The sequence below is a fragment of the Denticeps clupeoides genome, chromosome 1, assembly GCF_900700375.1.
Source record: "Denticeps clupeoides chromosome 1, fDenClu1.1, whole genome shotgun sequence".
Classification (NCBI taxonomy): domain Eukaryota; kingdom Metazoa; phylum Chordata; class Actinopteri; order Clupeiformes; family Denticipitidae; genus Denticeps; species Denticeps clupeoides.
In genome coordinates, this window is record NC_041707.1 from 33,815,424 (window position 1) to 33,837,836 (window position 22,413).

A 22,413-nucleotide genomic window follows, 5' to 3' on the forward strand; every position below is an offset into this window, starting at 1 on the left:
ATCATTAATCAATTCTGTTAATCTTCATTTAATCATCTCTGTCTATCTGTCATGACTATCATGCATGATTTATGTTTTTTTTTTCCATTTTCCATAGGAGAACTTATCCAAGGCTAGGCAAACTTTGAGGAGCTACACTCTCAGGGTCAATGCTGCCATTAGCTTCCTTCAGGCCACAGAGTCTGCTCTACTACCCTCTCTTAGTTCTGCCAGAAGCTGCTCCCAGAGGCTGAAGGATGTCCAGCAAGCGCTGTGTACCCTCAACAAAGACTTCAATTTGCATGTAGCCCAGCTACAGACACACAGCCCACAGCACCTCTGCTTCTCCCCTCAGGAAGTAGATAATGTCCAGGTCAAGGTGTTAAGTCAGCTCCTGGTCTGGCTGTCCACTCTCAAGGCCCAGTCCCAGCTTAGACTGGAAGTCTTAGAGGGGTATGATCTTTCTGCATGGCAACTTATTAAACATATAAGTTAACAAGTTAGGATTTTTTTTATTTGATTCTAATGGTATATATTGCAGCCATGTTATCACATTTCAGTCTTGTTATCGAACTTTGGCAGCTATTGTACATTTTGTTAAAACTCAGGTGCGCTGAACGTCAGAGAGCTGTGAGGAAACGTTATGAGGAAATCTGTCAGCAAGTGAGAGATGCAGAGAGTAGTCTTTCAGAATTTACATCTCAGAAAATCAACACTCAGAGTGACTGCCTTTCGCAACATGACAAACTTGTGGTAGGTTGTAGGACATCACTCACCACTAAATTAATAACACGTTCAACAAAAATGTCTTACTTGTGACCTGCCATTAGTAAAATAACTGCTTGTTCTTCTTTCTGACACCAGAAACTAGTTAAAGAGGTTGACTCCTTGCAGTGCATACTGCAGGAACTCAGAGAGTGGTGCCCAGTCCAGGGTTGCTGTATTAACAGGGAGGAGTCTGTGAGCGCCCTCTGGGGGCAGGTGATGAGGCTGCAGCGCTGCACGCGAGACCTGAGAGCACGCTCAGAACGAAGTTTAGCAGAATGGAACAACATCAGTAAAAGTGTGAGTCTGACAGTCCACTTGAATAATGTTCAGAAAAAGTTCACCAAATTGAATTAAAATTTAAGGCATTATTCACTTTACGTACTTTAAAAGGAAGGTTCAAAATACCATGATTGATGGTCTGATTTTCTTTTTATTTTCTTTAAAACCTCTTACTCGGCATTTGTAGTTGGAAAAAGCTTCTTTAGTTCTGGAGCAGGTGGATTCAGAGCTTCCAGAAGCTTTTGGAGAAAAGGTCTCAGGTGAAGAGCTGCTGGAGCTACTGCTGGGCTGCGATCAGTACCAGAATCGCTTGGACTGTGAGCAACGCGCCCTCTCTGCTCTCGAGCTTCGAGTTGCCAGGTTACTTGGAGTTCCTGCTCATCTGGAGCAAGCTCCACCCATTCCTCTGTGCCAGAAGTTCCAGGCCATGCAGGATCGTTACCGGAGGTCTGTGGTCGTCATAGAAACACTTTTTTTAAAGATTACATCTGACGGTGAAGTATTACTTAAGCCCCCTCTTATTCTCAACACAACATCTCAACAGTCTATTTCAGAAGGTTGACAGTCAGGTGTGTTTTGGTGCCCTGTTTTACTAAAAGAATAGGGATCTGTTGACGTCTGATCCACAATCACACTTTTGTGGAAATGTATCATGTCATGTGGACAAGACGAAAGTTTTTTTAAAATGTTTAGTGCATAAGACAAAATTTTTACTTTTTGGTTTAAATGAGAAGTGGAATTTTTCTTTTATTTATGTATCTAAATCTGAGAATGAATTAGGTCATATTTACGTAGAAATGTGTTTCACAAACTTTCAAGTAAAATTTTATAGTTTTTTTATATAATGCAGTCATGGCTAGCAGTTGATCTGTCTTTCCCAGCATCCATCTTGCTATTCTTACCTCACTTCTATCAATAAAGACACACGCCTGCAGAACTTGATCAATCTCAGTGTTGAAAGGCGCTAATTCTTATTTGATTTTATGTAATTAAATGGCTTTATTCTTGTTGCCCACACTTTCCTTGGACCGCTCTTCCAAGCTCTTCATTTAAGAAGAAGCACCCTGTTATTCTTTGTGCCCTTCAGTTTGAAAGAGAAGAGCATTCAGGCAAGGCGGACAGTGATGTTGGAGCTGCAGGAACGGGAAAAGGTGCAAGTGCAGCTGCAGGCTCTGCGGGAGTGGCTGAAATCCACCATGACCATCCTATCAGCAGTGGAACAGACACCTGACACACACCGCCTGCAGGTACGGGAATCAATGCTTCACTCAAGTCTCCATTCATAGCAAGGTTTGGCACATTTAATTTAACATTGACAAGAGATTCAGTAAAAAGTTATATTTTCATCACTGATTGCAGCATTATAACTAGAAAATAACTATCAAACCAAGCTTATTTCGATGTCTGTCATGACTCTCTAGTCTGTCTAATTGAAGCAATTCTTGTTTTTAGTGAGATGGGTAATATCTATTAACTGCTACATGATTACTTTAAATCCTACAATTCCAGTTGTAGATTTGAGTTTTGAGTACTGACAGAAGAACACTTTACACATCTCATCAAACACTTTAATCATGCCTCAAATTATAATGCATGAGTAATTCCTCTTTAATGAGGGCGAGAGAGGAAAATAAGAGAGAGTCAGCGTTGGGGAGGGGTGAGCCCATAACAATGCAGGATTTGTCCAAAATGGATAACCTGCCTTCCAAATGTTTAACAGTAATGACTACACAATGTATGAATACATAGAAATCCGATGAGAAAAAAATCCATTTCAGTCATTACTTTTTTTTGTTTGTTGAATTTCAACTCCAACAGAATGTCAGCTCTGAACCATTCCAAAGTATTATTATCATATTGTTACTAGTGGATATAAACCTTTGCATTTTTTTTCTTCCAGAACTGTATATTGTGAAATGAATGTTCAAAAACTGTTTAAACAAGTGTGTGGTGTATGTTAGAGCTCTTTTTGTCTCTGGTTGGCAGTTAGTCTTATGTTTCACTGTTTAGAAATTGCAGAATCACTCTGAAAGAACTGTATCCACTGTTCCCTTTCAGTCCAACTGTTAGCTTTCAGTCCATTTTGGGGTTTCAAATGTGCACATGCTGTGCCGGGCTCTCTCTCTCCCTCCCCAGTGTATTGTATTATCCTTTAGGATGAGAGAGGGCAGTTAAAAAAAACTGGCGGTTATGAGACATCAGGCCGCCTTTCTCAAGCCCCTCCTTCCAACAGTCCACCTTTTTGTTGCAACTTGTAAGTGGATCCTCAATACCCACACACTCTCTGTTCTCTCACACTCGCTTATTCTATCTCGACTCTGTGTCCAGCACTATAAAAAAAAAAAGTAGTGTAAACTCTTTTTACTTTTACTTTCAATATTTTTTTCCGACTAGAAAAAGAGGAAGCAGTAACATTCTGATTATAAAATATCTGATTAGAATTTGAATGGTGTGAGCTGGACATTATGCCCCAGCTCTCAGAGGAGAAGTGGGTTCTGGGTAAGCAGAAGCTGGCTGACTGGTTTTGAAAGGTCTGTAGCAGTGGAGGTAGTACTGTTCTGATTCCCAGTGCTAATTTAGATACCATCAGAGGCAAAGTGTTCAGTGTTCAGAAATTTTGTGAAAGAACTCATCTTAGGTTTGGGAGTCATTTAGATTGTCAGTGTCTTCTGTTGGCTTTTTAAAAGTATTATCTTTCATTTGTTTCCATGTCTTTCTGTAGGTGCTCCAGTCTGACCTGTTTTCCCAGAAGGCCATTCTGCAACACATTATGGATAGCTTGAGGATGAAGTACTCTGAAATAAACACTCTTGTTCCCATGGAGATTGAAGGACCATTACAGGAAGTCTCAAACTCCATGCAGGAATTAGAGGAACGGGTAATCAATTTCCCTTTACATAAATTAACACAATTATTAGATAATTTTATTACTAATTTTTTGTACTAGCCTTATTCTGATTTAGAATTATCTGTAAAATCATTGTCCAATCCAATGATTAACATTTAATCTGTGTCAGATGTAACATTTGTGTATTATATAAGGTTGAGGATGTGGTGGAGAAGAGTGGACCTCTCCATCGTCTCGGCGCTAAAGTGTCGGAGATCAGAGCTGGTCTGTTGTCAGTACAGAGCCAGCTGGTGCAGAGGAGCCCAACGGTCTCTGAGGCAGAACGTAAGCAGAAGGTGAGAGAGAAAGGGGCTGACCAAGAAATAGTGATCCCTGTTTAATGGTGAGAAACTAAGAGAGTAAATTTACATTCAATTTAATGATTATTGATTAATTTAAATTACATCCATTCAAATAATGCTACATGAATTCAAGTTGCGATGTTTTTAACTAATTAAATTTACAAAGAAGACATTTGCATATAAAGTGAAATGTCTGAGATATCATGGACCATCTGTGGCTTTAGTCTCATCCAATTATGAGCTTTTATCTGAGAGATCAGTGATTTTTTTGCTGTAATTGCTGTAAATTAATGACATTATAATAAATAAATCCATTCTTAATTCTAAATGAAGTATACTGGCATAAATTTGGCTAAGGAGGATTAGTGAGCTTGTGTGTACAACCGTAATAAGGACACATGCAGTACTATCCACGCTTCGTGATTATAAATAGTCTGAGAGTTTTAAAGAAAAAGCTATTTGTGAACAATTTGCAGGTGCTGTGGGATGAGCTAGATGTGTGTCACTCTCGTCTGGCCGAGGTGGAGGTGGAGGTTCAGGACCTGACTGAGGAGTGTTCAGAAGACGCCCACATCCTCACTGAGAAACTGGCAGAGACCCAGCACCTACACACACAGCTCACCAAGCAGGCAGAGCACCGGACAGGTTTCCTTAGCAAGGTGGGGGAACTACAGTTCCCATGATTCTTTTTTTTATTTTTTTTATTTCCTATTATGAATGCACGCTATGTTGTTTTAACTAGCTGCCCAATGGCTGCTGCTAAATTAAGGCTAATTAAAATATGTGGCTAATTAGATGAGATAAGATATTATTATCCTTTATTAGTGGAAATTTTACATTGTCACGGCAGAAAGAGCAGCAAAAAGACAATAGCATAGACAATTTCCCGACTGTATAATATAAAAAAGTTCAATATACAAAGAAATAGTCCAAGAAAAAAAAAAGTATACAAATACTAAAGAACATACAAAAAATATGTACAAAAAAAACTGAGTACTAAAAATGTATTTTAAAAAGTATACAAACAGAGACTCATGCTGGAGCTCTGTATTCATTTCTGCTCAGATCCATGGCTGGTTGCAGGAGCATGAGGAGATGGTGCGAAGCTCCCACAGCTGGCTGACTGAGGCCCGCTCATGGCTGACTGCCCCCTCGGTCTACAGCACGGCGAAGTGCCTGGGCAGCCACATGCAGACTCTGCAGGTACAGCCACTCAGAGCAGTTTAGTCTCTAGAGTAGAGTTTAGACATGGCTGTATTTATGATTAAGGTAAAAATAATTTGTATGTCCTATACAGTCCATCTACAATCATGTAAACATCATGTAAGTCACAATACTTTGTAGAAGAACCCTCTGGATTTGCCATTGTCCATTATATTGGGGAAAATTTCTGCCGATAGTGTAATAATGTGTGTGTTTGTACACAGATGGTGCTAGATGACTCGGCACAGATCCGGCGGACCTTGCATGGATTTGTCAGAGTCTTGGATCAGATGGGTATTGTGTGTGAAGTCTCAGAGCTGCTACAGCAACTGGAGGATGCCGACTGCAGCGTAGCCACCATGCAGCAGACCATCACCGAAGCACTGTCTCAACTGGACCATGCTGCCTCTGTCAGTAACGCGCACACAGTTGAACACATCAACACCTACTAATGCTACTAATGTACTTAGTAATACATGTAAGTCAATATGGAAAGTAAACACTGTTTATTAGCCATTTCTGCTGTACTTTTTTTGTCATGCCTCTCATTGTCAATAGTAAGCTTACTGAATATTAATCAGCTACAATGTTTCGTGGAACATGCCAAAGATGTCAGAATTATTTATTATGTTGTGCTAGAACCATTAAGCATTGCCATTGAGGGTCTGTCTCCCTTTATGTCTTTTTCCTTGACCCATTTGTTTGTAGGAGGTGGCTGCTATTGAGACAGAAGTGAAGGCCGTGGAGAAGGGAATAGCTGAGATCAGATTAATTTTGGAGACCAATCAGACACTTAAGGTATGTTCTATCTACACATTAAATGGGAAGTCAGTGTATTTTCATGTCCATAAGATATTTCAGAAGCATTTTTTCCCTTTTGCAAGATTTAATATCAACCTGTATATTTGAACTTTCAATCATATGAAGCTTGCAAAATGTTAATGAAAGTGAATCATATACATACAATACATTTGATAAAGCTTGTACAAATGTGTAAGTAATTACACACAATTTCCTAGCCAGTTTCTGGCCCTTTAAAATATAATTTCTGTTCATATTATTCTCTTGAACACTAAAAGGCTTGTGCTATGCTAAGCTTTTATATGCCCACAATGTATATCATGCACCGTTGTCTTCTAATGAGCATGTTCCCTCCCAGCATTGTTCATAAAGCATAAAATGCAAGGCGTTTAAAACAGGTGCTATTCAAGTCTTTATTTACTACTAAGGTAACATCTGTGTGTGTTTAAATATAGAAAACTCAGAGCCATATAGATGTGATGAAGAGAACAATAGCTGACATCCAGCTCTCTAAGGCTGGCTTGTGTCTGCCTGAGGGGGCAGAAAAGTCCCTTTCCATTTTCCCCAGAGTCGAATATCTACTACAGGATCTCTTACAGCTGGAGAAGGTAAGCTGGAAGACATGAACACACACAAAAATACCATTTGCCACCAGGTTCACGAATATTCGGCATAAATAATTTTGGCAGATGTATTTGAAATATTCTGGCCCTGGGTCATTTGTATGATCTCAAATTTGTTCCTCCTACTATTTTTCCAAGCTGGTTCCTGAACAGTCAGAGGAAGAAGAACAGATTTCAGTACAAGCCACTGTTTCCATACAAACCCCAGAGGAAACCCTTCAAGAGATGTCTGAAACCCTTACTACACTGCCTTCTGTTGTACTGGAGGACATCCAGGTGAGACCTGCAATACTTCTGAAACGTAACTCAAGCCATCATTTTGTGTGTTGTGTATTTATGGTATGTTCGTTTATGTTGTGTATTTATGGTGTGTTAATTTGTATTGTGTGTTTGTGGCAGGAGAGTGATCTGGAGGTGGGGCAGCTTCGGATCGTTCACGTTGAGGAGGATGTGCTAAAGAAGTGTGGAGCCACTCTGATGACGGTAAAGGAGTCCAGCCCTGAGCAGAGACTGAGCTGGGCAAGAGAGAGGAGTGCAGAGCTACAACCTGAGGTACAAGAATCCCACTACACACACATTTGAAAAATAAAAGCACAGCACAGTCAGAAATATTCAAGTATTTAACCTAAAAGTATTGACATTAAATGAAATATAACAGTTGCATTATGCAAATATTGGTAAAAAAGGAAGAAAGAAGTACATGTGAACACAAACATGATTGGGGATAGGATCAGTCAGTGATGGGAGTGGGAGGGGCTCTGCAATTCAAGGCGTAGCAGTTTCCCTACCAGCCGTTGCTGGGCAATCAGTACTAGCGATGCCATGGCAACATAGTTGCTAAAGTTGAACGTGAAGCACCTGCCCCTGAATGCCCTAGTCAGGATGAAGGGAGATTTATGCTTAAGATTATGCGTTTATGTATCTCTGCTGGGTGCATTAAAGAGAACTTAAACTGAGACGAAAATTTCCCATCATCCTGGTTAAACATTCTTTCGGATCACCACAATGCCATGCCCTTCCCTGACACCTTGTGTATTTATAGAGATGCATTTGAGGGACACGACTCTTGACTCAGTTGTACTAAGAGCTAAAAGAAGAACCATAATACAAATGATAAGATTAAGGCATAAAAATAATAATGTAATACTATTATATAATAGATTGTGTGTGCATGAATGAATGTCAGAAAATCACTCACTCTCTATTAAAATTCAGTTTAGAATGCACAGAATCATATTATGTTTTGCTATCTAACCAGCATTAAACACGAATGTGTGTTCTTGGAAGGTTGCATGCCCCATATCCATGTCTGAAATGGTGGATGATGAAAAAGAAATAGTAAAGGAGGAAGTAGTGGATGAGGAAGAGGAAGAGAAAGAAAGCTCAACTTATTACACTTGTGAAACTGGCAGTGATCTAGAGGTAAAATGAGAAATCTAATTTATATCTTATATTGTATTTATTAGGAATGTATACCAGCTGTTCATACATCCATCTTTACCTTTGATTGAACTAAACAGACATTTTTTTCATGGTTTGAATGTGCTTGATAATAGTGTTCATATTCTTCAATGTAACTCTAGAGGGCAGTGTTGATGCATGTGGCTACACCAGTGTCCTCATCCAACCTCCTCTAAAGTTAAAGGTGTGAATTTAATTTCAGATGAAAGTTGAGCTTGAATCTCATAGTGCTGAAAAATCTAATATAATGTGTTAAATAAGTAAACAGTGTACACGGACCAGTGCTTTGCAGACAAGTCAGTTCTGGTTTTCACATCACTGGGAACATAATTTGAAATTAAAATCAAATAATGTGAAAAACCATGAACATAGTCAGATAGACATCATTCTGCTATTGTTTTTCTTTAAGAAAATTTGGTCCCATGCACCATGTATTTGAAATCTTACAAGAATGAAGACTATTTTGTTTTTTATAAGCTACTCATTACTGAAAGTACATTTACCTTTACATTAAGGTATTTATCAGACGCCCTTATACAGAGTGACTTACAATCAGTAGTTACTGGGACAGTTCCCCCCTGGAGCAATTTAGGGACACAATGGTAGTAAGCGGGATTTGAACCTGGGTCTTTTGGTTCATAGGCGAGTGTGTTACCCACTAGGCTACTACCACCCTATAGTAGTGTGTGTAGTGAAGTTACAACAAGCCACCAACCTGATGTCTCTCTCTGGCATAGGAAACAGATGCAAATGTTATACCTGGAACCCAAACTGTAACAACAGAAAACACAGAAGGAACAGCTGCAACTGCATCCAGCACTGAGAGTACATCTCAATCAGAAACAACCCCAGGAACCACAGAGCTCAGTAGTGAACCTTCAGAACCAAAGGTACTGTTTACTCAAGAGTATTAATGTAGACCTTATTCAAGTAAAAAATGTTGTACATTTTCATGCAACACTAAAAAAAGATATCCACAATAAAACCATGGCGAGTAAAACTAAAAGGAAACATTACAAATAAAAGTGGTAGAAACATTTATGATATTTAAACACAATAGTTAAAGGTAGCTGGTTCCAGCCGTGTGATGCCATGGTGGGAGTTGTACTGCTTTTTGGCAATTTTTTGACTGTGGATGTGACAAAGAACATGATGGGTCATTATTTCAGCCGTAGGGGAGTGGTCTGACTGGCCCTGATGTCACTGGCTGACCATTAATGGATGTGATCATTATGGGAAGTTGCAGAGATTCTAGGGGAACAATGTGAGGCAAGGAGCAGTCGAATGGGTCTTGTTTCCCGGCCGCACAGGACAAATGGCCCATTGGTGTGTGGGCTCAGCACAGTTGCACACCGGCCCTCCCAGTAGCATTGTTTCCATTCGGTCTGGGTCAGTGCAGTCCTCCTAGGCTGCATGGGTTTCCTCATATCGGGCTGGGTTGGGTCGGTTGTGGTCACTCTTAATTGGGGCAGCCAATGAGGTCGATTCACAGGGCCAGTTGCCTTAGGGCATCGTAGGTGGCCGGCATCTGACCATTTAACTGGTAATTCGGGGTACCAAACTTTTGTAGTAGAGAGTGTGAGGGTCCAATGGGGGTCTTGACGGCCAGTGTTGTGAATCTAGCTGTGAAGTCGTTGACTGAGGTACAGCTGTCATGTCGCGTCCTCCATGCCATCCGGATGGCGAAATATGGACTTCAGTTCTTCTACAAAGGCTGCTTAAATGAGGGATGCAGTGGTGGTGCTGCCCACTCAATGGTTGGACCACTGAGGAGCTATAAGAGGAAGGCGATTTGAGCCCTTGATGAAGAGTATCTGTGGGGCTGGATCTCAAAAATGAGAGACTGGTTAGTAATGCTTTCCCCCTGCCATTCACTCAATTCCAGTGCTCTGGAAGCACCAGGCTGGGCTCAAGCATGTGCAACTTAAATTCTGTGTTCAAAATAGCACCAAACATGTAACACAAAGGAAGTTCCCGAGTGATCACTGTCATGGGAAAAAATGGCATTTCCTGCACCGAAGCTCATTAAAACCCAACAATATGGCAATTCACATAACAATGAATGACATAACAAAAATGTATGGTTAGGGTTGGGATTACAGCATTTATCAGACGCTCTTATCCTGTGCGACTTACGTTCAATAGTTACAGGGACAGTCCCCCTGGAGTCACTCAAGGTCAGGTGTCTTGCTCGGGGACACAAACCTCCTGCGATAGATGAAAACTGTCGGGAAACTGTATTATGCAGTGCCCCAAATTCCGCTGGGTTAACAGAGGGCTCAGTCATTCTGTCACCAGGTGAATGAGGTAGAGAGAGAAAGTGAGTGTCAAGGGAAACGTTTAACCTAATTGCGGTAAGGCACGAAGAGGTGGGGGAATTTCTACCTTTTATTCTACAACTGGGTAGCAGCTGATGCCGCAACATCCACCAATGCTCATTTTTGTTTAAATAGGAAAGGTGTGGGGAAGGCAAGGTATGAGATAATGGGTCGCAGGGAAGGGGAAGAGTTACATGGAGTTAATATGAGCCGAGTCGTTCAAGATGAAATCACCACAATGACTGAGCACCGAGCAGCTAGCTGGCACTGTTTAAATGCCAAAGGCATTGCCCAGTTCCGCGTTCTCACCTGTCCACCTGTCACTTGACCGGAGTCATGTGACAAAAGTGGCTACTCCCCTCACAGGGTTTCTTCCAGACAGACTGGCTTGGATTGCCAACCTGCATCAGGGACTCTTGAATTCTGCCATAGACCTTTTGTACATCTCGAGCTTAGCATGGTGACTAGCTATCGTAGCATGGTGACTAGCTAGCGGTTGGTGAACAAGGTATGAACTCGTTCTGTGAACAGTGAGTGAACAGTGAGCTACTTCCGAGAGTGAAAAGAGGTTAAAGACTGATGTTGTGATGCCATAACAATTGCCAACCAGTCTTAACTGCCGTACTGGAATATTGCTTGTTAGGATGATGCAAGGGGGCATGTTCCATAGAATGATTCAAAGAAAATGTATAAAACTATGCAAAACAAAGTACAGTAGTACATTAATGAGGAAAAATTAACTTAAAGGATTTAAGCAAATGGCTGAAATATAAAAACAAAGTGTGAAATATAAGGGGGTCTGAATACTTTCTGTACCCACTGTAAAAGACATTTTGCTCAACTGGCTTCATCTAGTGGTGCTTCTTTATAACATACTGAACAATCCATAGCTTTTAAGATTCAGTTGGAAAAATGTATGATATTGCCAGACTGAAATAAAGAAACCAGATATAATAAATAGTTTATCAACATATTAACATATTTATCCCTGTTCCTGTTGGCTCTGTTTTCAGCCATTTCACTCTTTGCTAGCTTTACCTAGTGAACCACATAACATGGTACTGCATTTTGTTTTACTTAAGTTTTGACGCAAACCTCTCCTGTGGGTCATTGCGTAGACTGCTTATTCGAGCCTAGCACAACAGATATCTAGCACAGCAGAGTCAACATATTTGATAAATACTTTAAATTTTATATCATGAACTGGAGAGTCAAGGACCATGGCCGCTTCTTTGAACCTTCATCCCCAAAATTCGCACTTCTGGCACTGGGGCACAGAGCTGTCACTGGGATATGTCCTGTCTGAAAGTGAAAGTGAAGTGATTGTTACTTGTGATACACAGTACAACACACGCTTCCTTAACTGCAAGGCCACCACTGCCCTGCTAGGCCACCTATGTCTCACACTCTAGTTTCCAGGATATTTTATTCAATTTGTGGGCAACAGGGAGCTGCTAATTTCCAGTAGACATGGGATATCTCGCAGCCACATGTCTCCATTTAGAAGTAATGTAAACACACACATAATATGCTAATTTCTGCCATTTTTATTGTGATTGTGAAAAAGGCCCAAAGCACAGAGATCACAGAGATTGAGCTGAATTTTATTCATGTAGATTGTGTAACTGCCCATCCCCTGTTATTGATGAATTTGCTTTGCAATGTTTTAGAACTTTAGAACTGCTCTTTCTAGAACTATCAAGATTAAACTTCAATTCCATCATTTTCTTCTCTTTGAATTAGTGACTACTGTTTTCAAGGTTTTAACCACTGCTTTTGATCTTCAGTTTGAATGCATAAATATACATAATTATACATAAATATATTAACCTCCATTACATATGCTTTGTGTTCTTTCAGATCACATTGGATTTATCTGTAGGCATGGGGACAAATGAACTGGAAGGTCTATCACAACCTATGGAAACAGCCCAAACACAATCTCTACCCAGTGATCTGGTAACCAAAACCCCATCCATAGAAGATGTATCCCTACCCCCCTCCAAAGGCTACTCTTGTGTCATCTCCTAGTTTTAGAACCCTTAGTGTGCAGCTCTTCCACCTTAGAACTTCTGTAGAACCTCTGCATAACTAGAACCTCTTTTTTATGTCTTTTTCCTTTTGTTCAGTGCATTTACATGGCAGACAAAATTCCTGAAACTTCTTGGACCCTAGTATTTGTCATGCTAATCTTTCAGCATGCTGGTGCCATAGGAGTTGTTGCCTTGATTTTACACAGTGCAGGAAGGCACTCAGATTGCACTGACAGCTTAACCCATCTGTTGAGCAAAGCCTTTTTTGAAACATAAAATTTAGTTTTGAACATTTTTACCCAAAACTTACATTTTATTTTTCAATATCAATTATATTAAATATTACTTAAATGTGCCAATGTTCATTTTGTTATTTACTAGTTTTATTGAATGAATGTGTTAATGTGCTAGATCTGTGTAGTTGCATGTTTTTTTATTCTTTTAATACAAAAAATATCACAATACTTATAAATCTTTGAATTAATGGCATGTTTTTTATGATGTACTCGTTGCAATATTTATAATTGAAAGTGACTTGTCACCACACCATGAGGAATTAGGTGTTATTAATGCATGTCTAAAATATTGTTTCTCATCACTCTGAGAATATGTAATAGTGATGATATGTTGCTAAATTGCTGCTAAAATAACTTCTGCTGCAAGGCAGTTTGACACAGTTGTATATTATTTTCCTTTATTCCCTGGAAAATGGACTGTCCTGCTCAGTAATGAGTTGATTTTGATTGATGTACAAATTAAATTTACACATAGTTTACACTGTATTTGCTGCCTATGTAAACTCACTGAGTATTCCATGTGACCTCACTGTAGCCTGTAGTTTTATTGTATGGATTTAGACCCTTTCTTTCCTTTTTTGTCATGAATGCAGTTTGTCTTTTTTTTTCTTTGACATCAAAAAATAATAAATCCTAAAAACCATCTTCAGCTCCTCCCTTCCTCCCCATCTCTCTGTTTCTGTGTCAGGAGCATGAGAGGCTGTGGGATCACAGCCAGCCAGAGGGACTGAAGAAGCAACCACATGACATATATCCAACATACAATCTTAGGGAGGCTCAGAGCAAACTTTATGAGGACAATGAGAAAACACAGATTACCATGGTAACAGAGACCTTGACCCCAGACTCACAAGGTCTGAGGACACATTGTGAAATTTCAGACAACTGTCCTGTCCTAGAGGTCAGAATCAGCTCAGAGGTTGGGGATTTGTCCAGTGAGGATACAGCCACAGTGAGACCAAATTCTCAATGCTCTCAGCTGCTGCTAGGGCATGGAAAAGAAGAAGACACATGCAGAGAAAAGAAGCTTTTTGCCAAATCTGCCTTGGTGCATGCTGAGCCACATCCACCAATTGCCCCACCCAGCCCCCTACCTGCACACACCACAGACAGTGTCCCCCAGGAGAGTACAGAAGATGACCCTCCAACCAAAACGCTGGTAAGCACACTTCCTGTGCCATGTTATAAACACCATGCAACTTTTCTGGGACGTCTGGAATTAACCTTGCCGATTTCAGACTTCAGGGGGTGATAAAAAGCGTGCATTATAAATCTTAGTTCATGTTCAGCTTGGTATCTATTCAATTTATCTTCGAATGAGAACACAAATGAACATTTGCTTAACCAGCATGCCATAGGTTGTTAATTTCAACTTTTGGTTTAGTTAAACATGAAAATGATCTTTTGATCCATTTTTTTCAACACCCCTTAAAAGTCTAACTGAAGAGAAGTAATTGTGAAACACTGCAGCACAGCACCCAGTGACACAACGAAATGTGTCCTCTGCTTTTAACCATCACCCTTGGTGAGCAGTGGGCAGCCATGACAGGCGCCCAGGGAGCAGGGTGCTTTGCTCAGTGGCACCTTGGCGGATCAGGATTTTAACCGGCAACCTTCTGATTATGGGACCGCCACCACTTCCCACTGCCCCGTGGTTTTGACACCACACTCACATAAATTAAAATATTGCTGTGTTAAATAAAGTGAAAGTGTGAATAACAACAGCCACAACAAACAACCATAAGGGTTTGGAAAGTGTCTCATTACTATTTCACCAAATCAAGGGTGTGTGTTTGTGCATAAGTAAATAATAACAATAACACACACACACACACACACACACACACACTTTGTATCTCTGGAATACACAAAGAGTCCCAGCTCAGTGCAGAATTCTGCCTGTTCAGCCTCTGCCTGTGTGTGTGTGATCTGTCACTCGAGCTGTGCCGGCTCTTTCAGGAAGTGCTTTAACCACAGGTGGGTGGAGAAAGGGGCGGGCCAAAGAGTAGCCGTGTGTGTGTGTTTTGTGTATGTGTACGTGTTTAAAGCAGTTTTTCTAGTCCCGTCCTCTTCAGGTCAGGTGGCAGGACACACCCATTCCTGGCTGTCTGAGTTATTTCAGACACACGTTTTAATTCAGCCTGTGTGGCTTTAGTTTTCTCCTCTTCTGACTCTTCTGTCTCTCTCTTCTCCTCTCCCTTTCAATCACCTCCCTTCCTGACTGACCCGACTGTGCTTGTGCTTTTCTGTAACCTGTAGGCCTCAGGTGAAGCCTGGGGCTCAGGTACAGCAGACACTCCTGCGGTGCTCCATGCCTGCTGTCAGCAGGCTGACCGGCTTGAGAGGAGGCTGGAGGAGGCCAGGCAGAGCCTTGGAGTCCCGGGACTCCCCGCATCCGCCATGGAGATGAAGAACAGTGTTGAGCAGCAGCTCCTCACCTGCCAGGTAAGCCGCCAGTCACATGGCTCACAAACCGCATTAAATGCCAAATTCAGAAAACAGAAATTCATATTAATTTTTGACTTTTGTGTGGAATATTTATACACTGTATTGTAGTATGTGTGGCATTACTGCAGTAACCCACTGACACACTGTCCGCAAACTGTGTACATGTACGTCCTGGTACTGACCACTGCATCTTAACTGCAGTTTCAGTGAGATACGTTTGCTTTTGAGCAGTTACGTCACTCTGTGTGTATGTGTGTGTGTGTGCGTGTGTGTGTGTGTGTGTGCGTGTTGCCTGGGGCACCCAGCACATGCAGAAGTACACTGGTGTTATGTTTCAGCCTGGAGACTGTGGATATCAGGTTAATGATGTCAGATTCAAGGTTTAATGTGTGTGTTTCCATGAGAACCTCAGACCTCCATTCTGTCCGCAAATGTATGCACAAGAAGAATAGATTTAATAAGATTTTCATTTTAATCAGGTTCAATGACAGTAGGTGGCTTTGGGGTATAATTTACAGTATAATTTACTGCTCATGTTAACTCTAATTGTATTGTAGTTTCACGAGATTATTATGCAGCGATGAGCCATAACTGATCGCCTGTGCATGTTTAGGGTGGTAGTAGCCTAGTGAGTAACACACCACTATGATCCAGAAGACCCAGGTTCAAACCCCACTTAGTACCATTGTGTCCCTGAGCAAGACACTTAACCCTAAGTGGCTCCAGGGGGGACTGTCCCTGTAACTACTGATTGTAAGTCGCTCTGGATAAGGGTGTCTGATAAATGCTGTAAATGTAAAATGTAAATGTTTAGAGAACCCCTTGCACTCTTTTGTACTGGTTATGGACTGAAGGGACCTTCGCGTCTGAGCAATTAAAGCCACCCAAAGCTTTTTCTCTCGTGAGATAAATACATGAAATTAAAATACTCACATTTGCAGAAACATGGCAATAGTCTGTCTTAGAACATTAGTCACTTCCGCTTGAGTGCCTATTTTTTGCAGATTATAACTTCAGCTGCACCTACCAGACATGATTGTGTCTGTGATCATGGGGAACAGATGTTCTCGGCACCAAACACACACATGTTTCTGTTCATTACATGCCACAAAAGTCATACCGCATCACATAGCCGTCGTCGTTTTAAGTAGATTCTTCTGGAACTACTGTGGGAGAGCCATGAGAGAAATGTTAATGAAGCTTATTATTTAGTAAATCAACATACTGCCTCAACATTTTTAATTTTAGTATAGAAGTTAATTGCCTGGTTATAAAGTTCAATGATTGTTTTTGTAATACAGTTGTGGGTATGCTGTTCAGAAATCCGAAAACATGGTTAGTATATTTTTCTGTGAAACATGTTGCTGGAATGTTTCTGGAATGTAATTTTAGGGTTTGTGAAATTCATGTAGCCAGCTTGTGCTCAGACAGACCCCAGTTGGCCACATACACAGACACTCAAATGAGCTCCACAGCCACTTAAAGTGCTGTGTGGCAATAAGTTGCAATAAACATCAGCAGCAATTAAAATGTAAAATTTGGATACAGGTTTAGTATGTATGTGGTGTTACTACCAGTAAAGTTAACCTAAATTACCTCTCCGAATGTGCAAACACATGACGAAATCCAGATATAAACTCATTGACAAACCAGGAACCACGTTATTGAGTTAACACATGATAACCATTTCATAATAAATCAAGATATCCAGCCAGCCTGAGACACTGCTTTTACCTACGTGTTCAAATATGGACGTACATTACAGTATCTTGCAACAAAATATTCACATTTAAAATGGACTGTCTCCGTCTCTCTTCTTTTTCTTTTTTCTGTTGACTTGGATAGAAGCCACTCAGGATAAACGGCTTGAATAGAGGTCGATTAAAGGCTTGAATAGCACCGTCAAGTCCTTCCTGGTGCTCTTTTTGTTGTTGCCGGGGAGCTGAAAGGCTCCCGTGTTACAAAGCGTGCGTGTTCCAGCTGTTTGGCATTAAATATGCCAACTGACATATGGCCCAGTGGAACAGAGGGACTCTGAAAATAGTTCTTCAGAATGACAAACACCGCTGGGTGTGCTGCGGTCGGAGCACGCTTGCTCTGGTGAGGGGGGAGGTGTTACTTCGAACCTTGCTGCAAATCAGGACACACCCCATACAATTTTTTTCATCGGGCACTTCAGTGGCTAGCTATCAGTTTTGCATGTGTGTTATCTGCAGATCTTCATGGCTGCACTGGGGAACAGACGTCTGACTGCCAGAAAGCCATTGGGTGCAACAGATTGTTTATCATTTATTTACACATGTATGGATTCTGCAGTACTGACAACTAGTGTGTCAGTGTTATGGTCTGCAGTTGGACTTTTACCTTTGGACAAGAGTGTGCTTGTCTGTTGGTGTCTTGTGCTCCAATTTTTTTTTTACTGTCCAAGACTGCTTATGCACAGAATGATTTAAGAAGTTGTTTGATATTTCATTTTATTCCAATACATGTTTGGGTTAGCCTAGGTCTGCACAAAGATGTGAAAACAACTAAGAGTGTGTTCGTGTGTATGCTTGCTGGCAGTTGGATTGGGTTTGGTTGTGCATAGACTGTGCGTGGGTGAGAGGTGGAGTGGGGATTTAAATTTGGCAATGAGCAGCTATAGGGGACTGGCAGGGATATGAACACTCTCTCTCTCTATCTCTCTCACACACACACACACACATTTTGGGGAATATTACGTTTTTTTTTAGAATACATTCTAAGATATGTCAGGAAGATGTTTTCTGCAGAAATGTATCAGAAAGTAAAAAGTCAGTTAATCTCTATGTTCATAAGTGACAGGCCGGATGGGTATCTTGATTTATTACAAACTGGTTATCATGTGTTAAAGTCAATAATTGGTCAAGGAGGTCTTTATCTCCATATTGTCAGGTACTAATGACTTTTTATTTTTATTACAAATCGCAAGCTTCAGTGTCAGTTCTATGAATGAATGTATTAAAAGAATAATTGTTTGTTACGTTTTTTTCTTTTTTATATAAATAATCCAGTAATCTGACGTGATCAGATTGGAAAAACAAGATAGTAGCAACCTTGTGTTTGTGTGTGTCTGTAGGAGCTGTTTCTGCAGTTGGAGCAGCAGGTGTCTGGTCTGTCCAGTGCGGAGCAGCAAGAGGCTGAGGCTCTGAGCTCCAAACTGCAGCTGCTGAAGAACAACCTGGTCACCTGTCAACTGGTGCTGCAGCAGAGAGCAGCGGAGGAGCAAGCACAGGTTCATACACACGCACACAAATACTTCTGACTTAATCGATGTAGCCGTGCCGTTCGAATTGTTTAAATACATCTTCAGTTCCTCAGGCTATTTTTTTTAAGAAGTTTGCTGAAAGTTTGACCTTCATCCGGCTTCTGTGACTTCTGTGTCACTTTTTGCCCCTGGTCAATCATCAACCAATTATAGCACCCAGCCCAGAAGAATAAACATCTGTTTTGGAAAGGAAAAGAAAATGAAAAGGGGGAGTCATTAACACACAAAGCTCCTGTTTCTCAGTTTGTCTTATCTGGTGCCAGACCTGTCAAGACTGACTGGTCTCTCTTTCTCAGTTTTTTTATTAAATGTTTTTTTTTTAAATATGAACCTTAAAAGAAACATTCTGCTAAAGTAGTGTAGTGTACAGCATGTGGGAGGACAGTAATAGTTTCCTCCTAAGCTGTTAACCTGTAGAATATCTCTGATGCTTTCACTCCACATTTGTGGCTAAGGCCTAGTGGGTATGGAATCGAAAAAAAAAAGGTTGTTGGTTATGTTCGAATCCTGAACAGCCAAGGTGTCTTTGAGGTGCCCCGGACACCTGTCATGGCTGCACACTGCTCACCAAGATAGATGCTGGGGTAAATGCAGAGGACACATTTTATTGTGTGCACCTTGTGCTGTGCTGTAGTGTTTCACAATGAAAATCACTTCACTTTCCTAAAGGTCTCACCTAAAACAGAGCGCCCCCTACTGAAGAGGCTGCAGCGCAGCACCAGCATGCAGGAGATGCTGAGCTCCCCCAGGAGTGCACTGATCAGACAGAACAGCCTCCAGCAGCAGAAGGTACACACACACACACACACACACACACACACACACACACACACAAACCTTATAAGGGGTGCCTTATAATAGTTAAATTAGCAAACTCTCTGTCTCGCTGTCAGGAGCTGGGGCAGGGATTGAGCGAACAGAGGGATCTTACTGAGGCCATCGCACGTCACGGCAGGAGAGGAAGATTCCAGAGCCTACCTTCCGAAGAGAACCTGCACACACAGGCCAAGTGAATATTATCTCACATATACAGTATTTTCCTCACACACTCATATTATTGAGAGTATACAGGATACTCGACTTTATGGACCTGTAATCTTGCACTATACAGGCCGGGCGCTGCAGCTGACAGACTTTGTAACAGACAAGAAGAGGATGTAGCTGCTCAGCGGAAGTGGACACACCTCCTCGCAAGACTAACTAACCGAGAAGAGCTTGTCCAGGAGCTCACAGGTCCACAGGTCTTGTTGCGTGAAGACACTTTTTTTACTCAACCACGTACTGCCTCTTACGACAATCAAATTATGCCACCAAGTTCCAATCCTAATCTGGCAACCGTCGGCCTGCAGTTTTTAAATGACACCTTAAAATATGAACCTGACTCTCCATAATGAGAAAATAGGCCGCATGACCGCTGTCAGTCATCACTTCTGTTATTATATAAAGTTGCTTGTTATAAAGCATCAATAAAATGCATCTTCTTTGATTGCACACCAACAGAAAGAACTTGGTGCGTGGTTAGTTGACAAGCGAGCAGTCCTTTCTCGTCTGTTTATGGTGTCTATGCAGGATTCTTGTGTGTGTCATTGCGGCGTTTCTCACCCGACAGGTCCCTGTCTCGTCAGTGTGTGCTTGGAACCGTGCAGGAGCGGCTCGGTGTGCGCAGGAGCTCACCACTCATCTCTCACACTTGGCACGGCTCCGAGAGCTGGCACGCGCCACACAGGTCAGTGATCGCACACACACTGACTTCAGACTAGTTCTATGCATGTTTTAGATTCACAGAATCACATCCGAATCACTGAGATTCATTCCGTCAGCGTGTGAATTTATTTTGTACTGCCAGTGCATCTGCTTTCAATATCCCCTTTGTATCCATTGTCAAGTGTTTTAAGTGTTTGCCTCATTGCTCCATGGTCTTGTGTTGTGGTTTACCTCTGTATGGGGTCTCTTTCTGCAGGAAGGCCCAGAGGCGCGGCATCACCAACATCTGGATGAGCGGCTGTTTGAGCTGCTGTGTGGACTGGAGCTGTCTCTCTGCTCCCTGTCTGGCTTACTGCTCTCCCAGCCCGGACCCACAGATGAGGACAGGCAGCTTCAGCTGCAGCAGCTGGAGGTAAAGAGACCTCCCCATGATCTGTTCAGCGGGGAATATTGAATTTGCCTGAATCCATCCACCTAATGTTCATCTCGAACTCCGGCAGGCTATTTCCGGAGGACTGGCATCCTTGAGTTCCGAGTTGGCCAGTGGGGGGTCAGAGGTCACCAGAGCTCTGGGTTCGGTATCAGAAGAAGCCTCTCTGTGTATGAGTTTACTTCAGCGACGTGTGTGTGATGTGCAGGCTACTGTCCTGGCCTCACAAACACACCAACAGGAGGAAATGGAGAAAGCAACTCAGCATCAGGTGACAAACTCATTTCATGTTCTTATTATGTGACTGACATCTCTCCTAAAAACCAAAAACAGACATTTTATAAGTATTGCTTATTAGAATTTGTTGGGGGGGGACAATTTCTATGTTAATAATTTCTAAGTGTGAGAAATGCCATGTGTGTTGTGTGTGCCTGTGTGTGCCTCACGAGACTTGAGAGCCCTGGTTTAAATTACTATTAAGGAATAGTTGCTACAGAATAAATACATTTATAGACCCATTTTAAAGGTAGCTCAAATCATTTGCTGGTAGTAGTTTTTGCATTTATTCTGCAATCTAGTGGCACTAGCTCATAAGGTATTTGCAGTAAACGCACGCATGGTGGATGCAGTAAATGAATCCATGTAGTGTGAGCAGCAGGAGTTTAAACTTTACATGAAAAACTTGAGCTAATCGAGCTAACAGAGTACAAGGTAATTACCTATCTCATCCAGACTGACTAACTATCTTAATAAACAAATGCATCTTAGATCCAGCTCCCATCTTTTCATAATAATCTGTCTATTTCTAACCCAACAGAGGCATGTAACAGAACTGCATGCTTTTTTACTGGCTAATCAAGCTGCTCTACAGCAACTGATTAATGGTGAGGCTAAACAAGACCTTTCCAAACAGCTTCAGGTAAAAAAAAAATCTGGAGCTAAAGCAAACTTTTGCAGTTTTTTTTTTATTAGTTCAGTGTTGCTGTCTAGACACATGCCAACATGCTAACATTAACAATGATATTTGTCTTAAACACTACAGGACGTGGGGCGTCTACAGGATGAAGTGCAGGTACAGGAGAAGGAGCTGTCATTGCTCAGTGACGAGGTGGACACTCGAGGCCTGTCCTCAGCTGCCATTCAGCAACAGACCTTCAAACTTGAGGTGTCGTCCTAGCGCCATGGTTCCAAAGTCATGAAGACATATGTTGGCTTTAAGATATGCTAACACGCTGACTACACTCTACAGTCAACCATATAAATTCAACCATAAAGTCATGTTAGCATATTATTAAAGCATCATAAATATTACATAAATATTAATGTTCCATTATAGCTTTATGCACATGCAAACACACCGCTCCCCTGGGCGCCTGTCGCCAAGGGTGATGGATAAATGCAGATGACACATTTCATTGTGTCACCATGTGCTGTGCTGCAGTGTTTCACACAGACAAAAACAATCACTTTCACTTTCGCGAGATATGCTAATATCTTCCCCAAACTTATTATTGCATGCTTTTTTTTTAATGGACACCCCCGATTTAAATAAAAGCATATCATAGCTTCTTCATAACATTTTAAGGGTAACATAA

The 22,413-nt window shown here is 41.4% G+C and overlaps 1 protein-coding gene across 11 annotated transcripts in view; it reads left to right on the forward strand.

The window, feature by feature from the left end:
• The window catches only part of syne2b (spectrin repeat containing, nuclear envelope 2b), a 100,292-nt gene that overhangs the window by 43,075 nt on the left and 34,804 nt on the right, over positions 1-22,413 (forward strand). For 10 of the 11 annotated variants that reach the window (XM_028973043.1, XM_028973076.1, XM_028973118.1 and 7 more), the window contains 28 exons: positions 98-432; positions 588-732; positions 844-1,044; positions 1,214-1,473; positions 2,114-2,273; positions 3,749-3,904; positions 4,069-4,209; positions 4,692-4,874; positions 5,281-5,418; positions 5,643-5,828; positions 6,127-6,216; positions 6,675-6,827; positions 6,981-7,118; positions 7,242-7,394; positions 8,130-8,264; positions 9,041-9,193; positions 12,482-12,580; positions 13,639-14,109; positions 15,210-15,395; positions 18,496-18,651; positions 19,354-19,473; positions 19,578-19,693; positions 19,796-19,925; positions 20,294-20,410; positions 20,645-20,800; positions 20,889-21,089; positions 21,636-21,737; positions 21,861-21,983. In XM_028973043.1, the coding sequence (XP_028828876.1) occupies positions 98-432; positions 588-732; positions 844-1,044; positions 1,214-1,473; positions 2,114-2,273; positions 3,749-3,904; positions 4,069-4,209; positions 4,692-4,874; positions 5,281-5,418; positions 5,643-5,828; positions 6,127-6,216; positions 6,675-6,827; positions 6,981-7,118; positions 7,242-7,394; positions 8,130-8,264; positions 9,041-9,193; positions 12,482-12,580; positions 13,639-14,109; positions 15,210-15,395; positions 18,496-18,651; positions 19,354-19,473; positions 19,578-19,693; positions 19,796-19,925; positions 20,294-20,410; positions 20,645-20,800; positions 20,889-21,089; positions 21,636-21,737; positions 21,861-21,983 (4,704 nt within the window). The remainder of the gene's footprint in view (positions 1-97; positions 433-587; positions 733-843; positions 1,045-1,213; positions 1,474-2,113; positions 2,274-3,748; positions 3,905-4,068; positions 4,210-4,691; positions 4,875-5,280; positions 5,419-5,642; positions 5,829-6,126; positions 6,217-6,674; positions 6,828-6,980; positions 7,119-7,241; positions 7,395-8,129; positions 8,265-9,040; positions 9,194-12,481; positions 12,581-13,638; positions 14,110-15,209; positions 15,396-18,495; positions 18,652-19,353; positions 19,474-19,577; positions 19,694-19,795; positions 19,926-20,293; positions 20,411-20,644; positions 20,801-20,888; positions 21,090-21,635; positions 21,738-21,860; positions 21,984-22,413) is intronic. The other variant, XM_028973110.1, reaches the window with a different exon arrangement.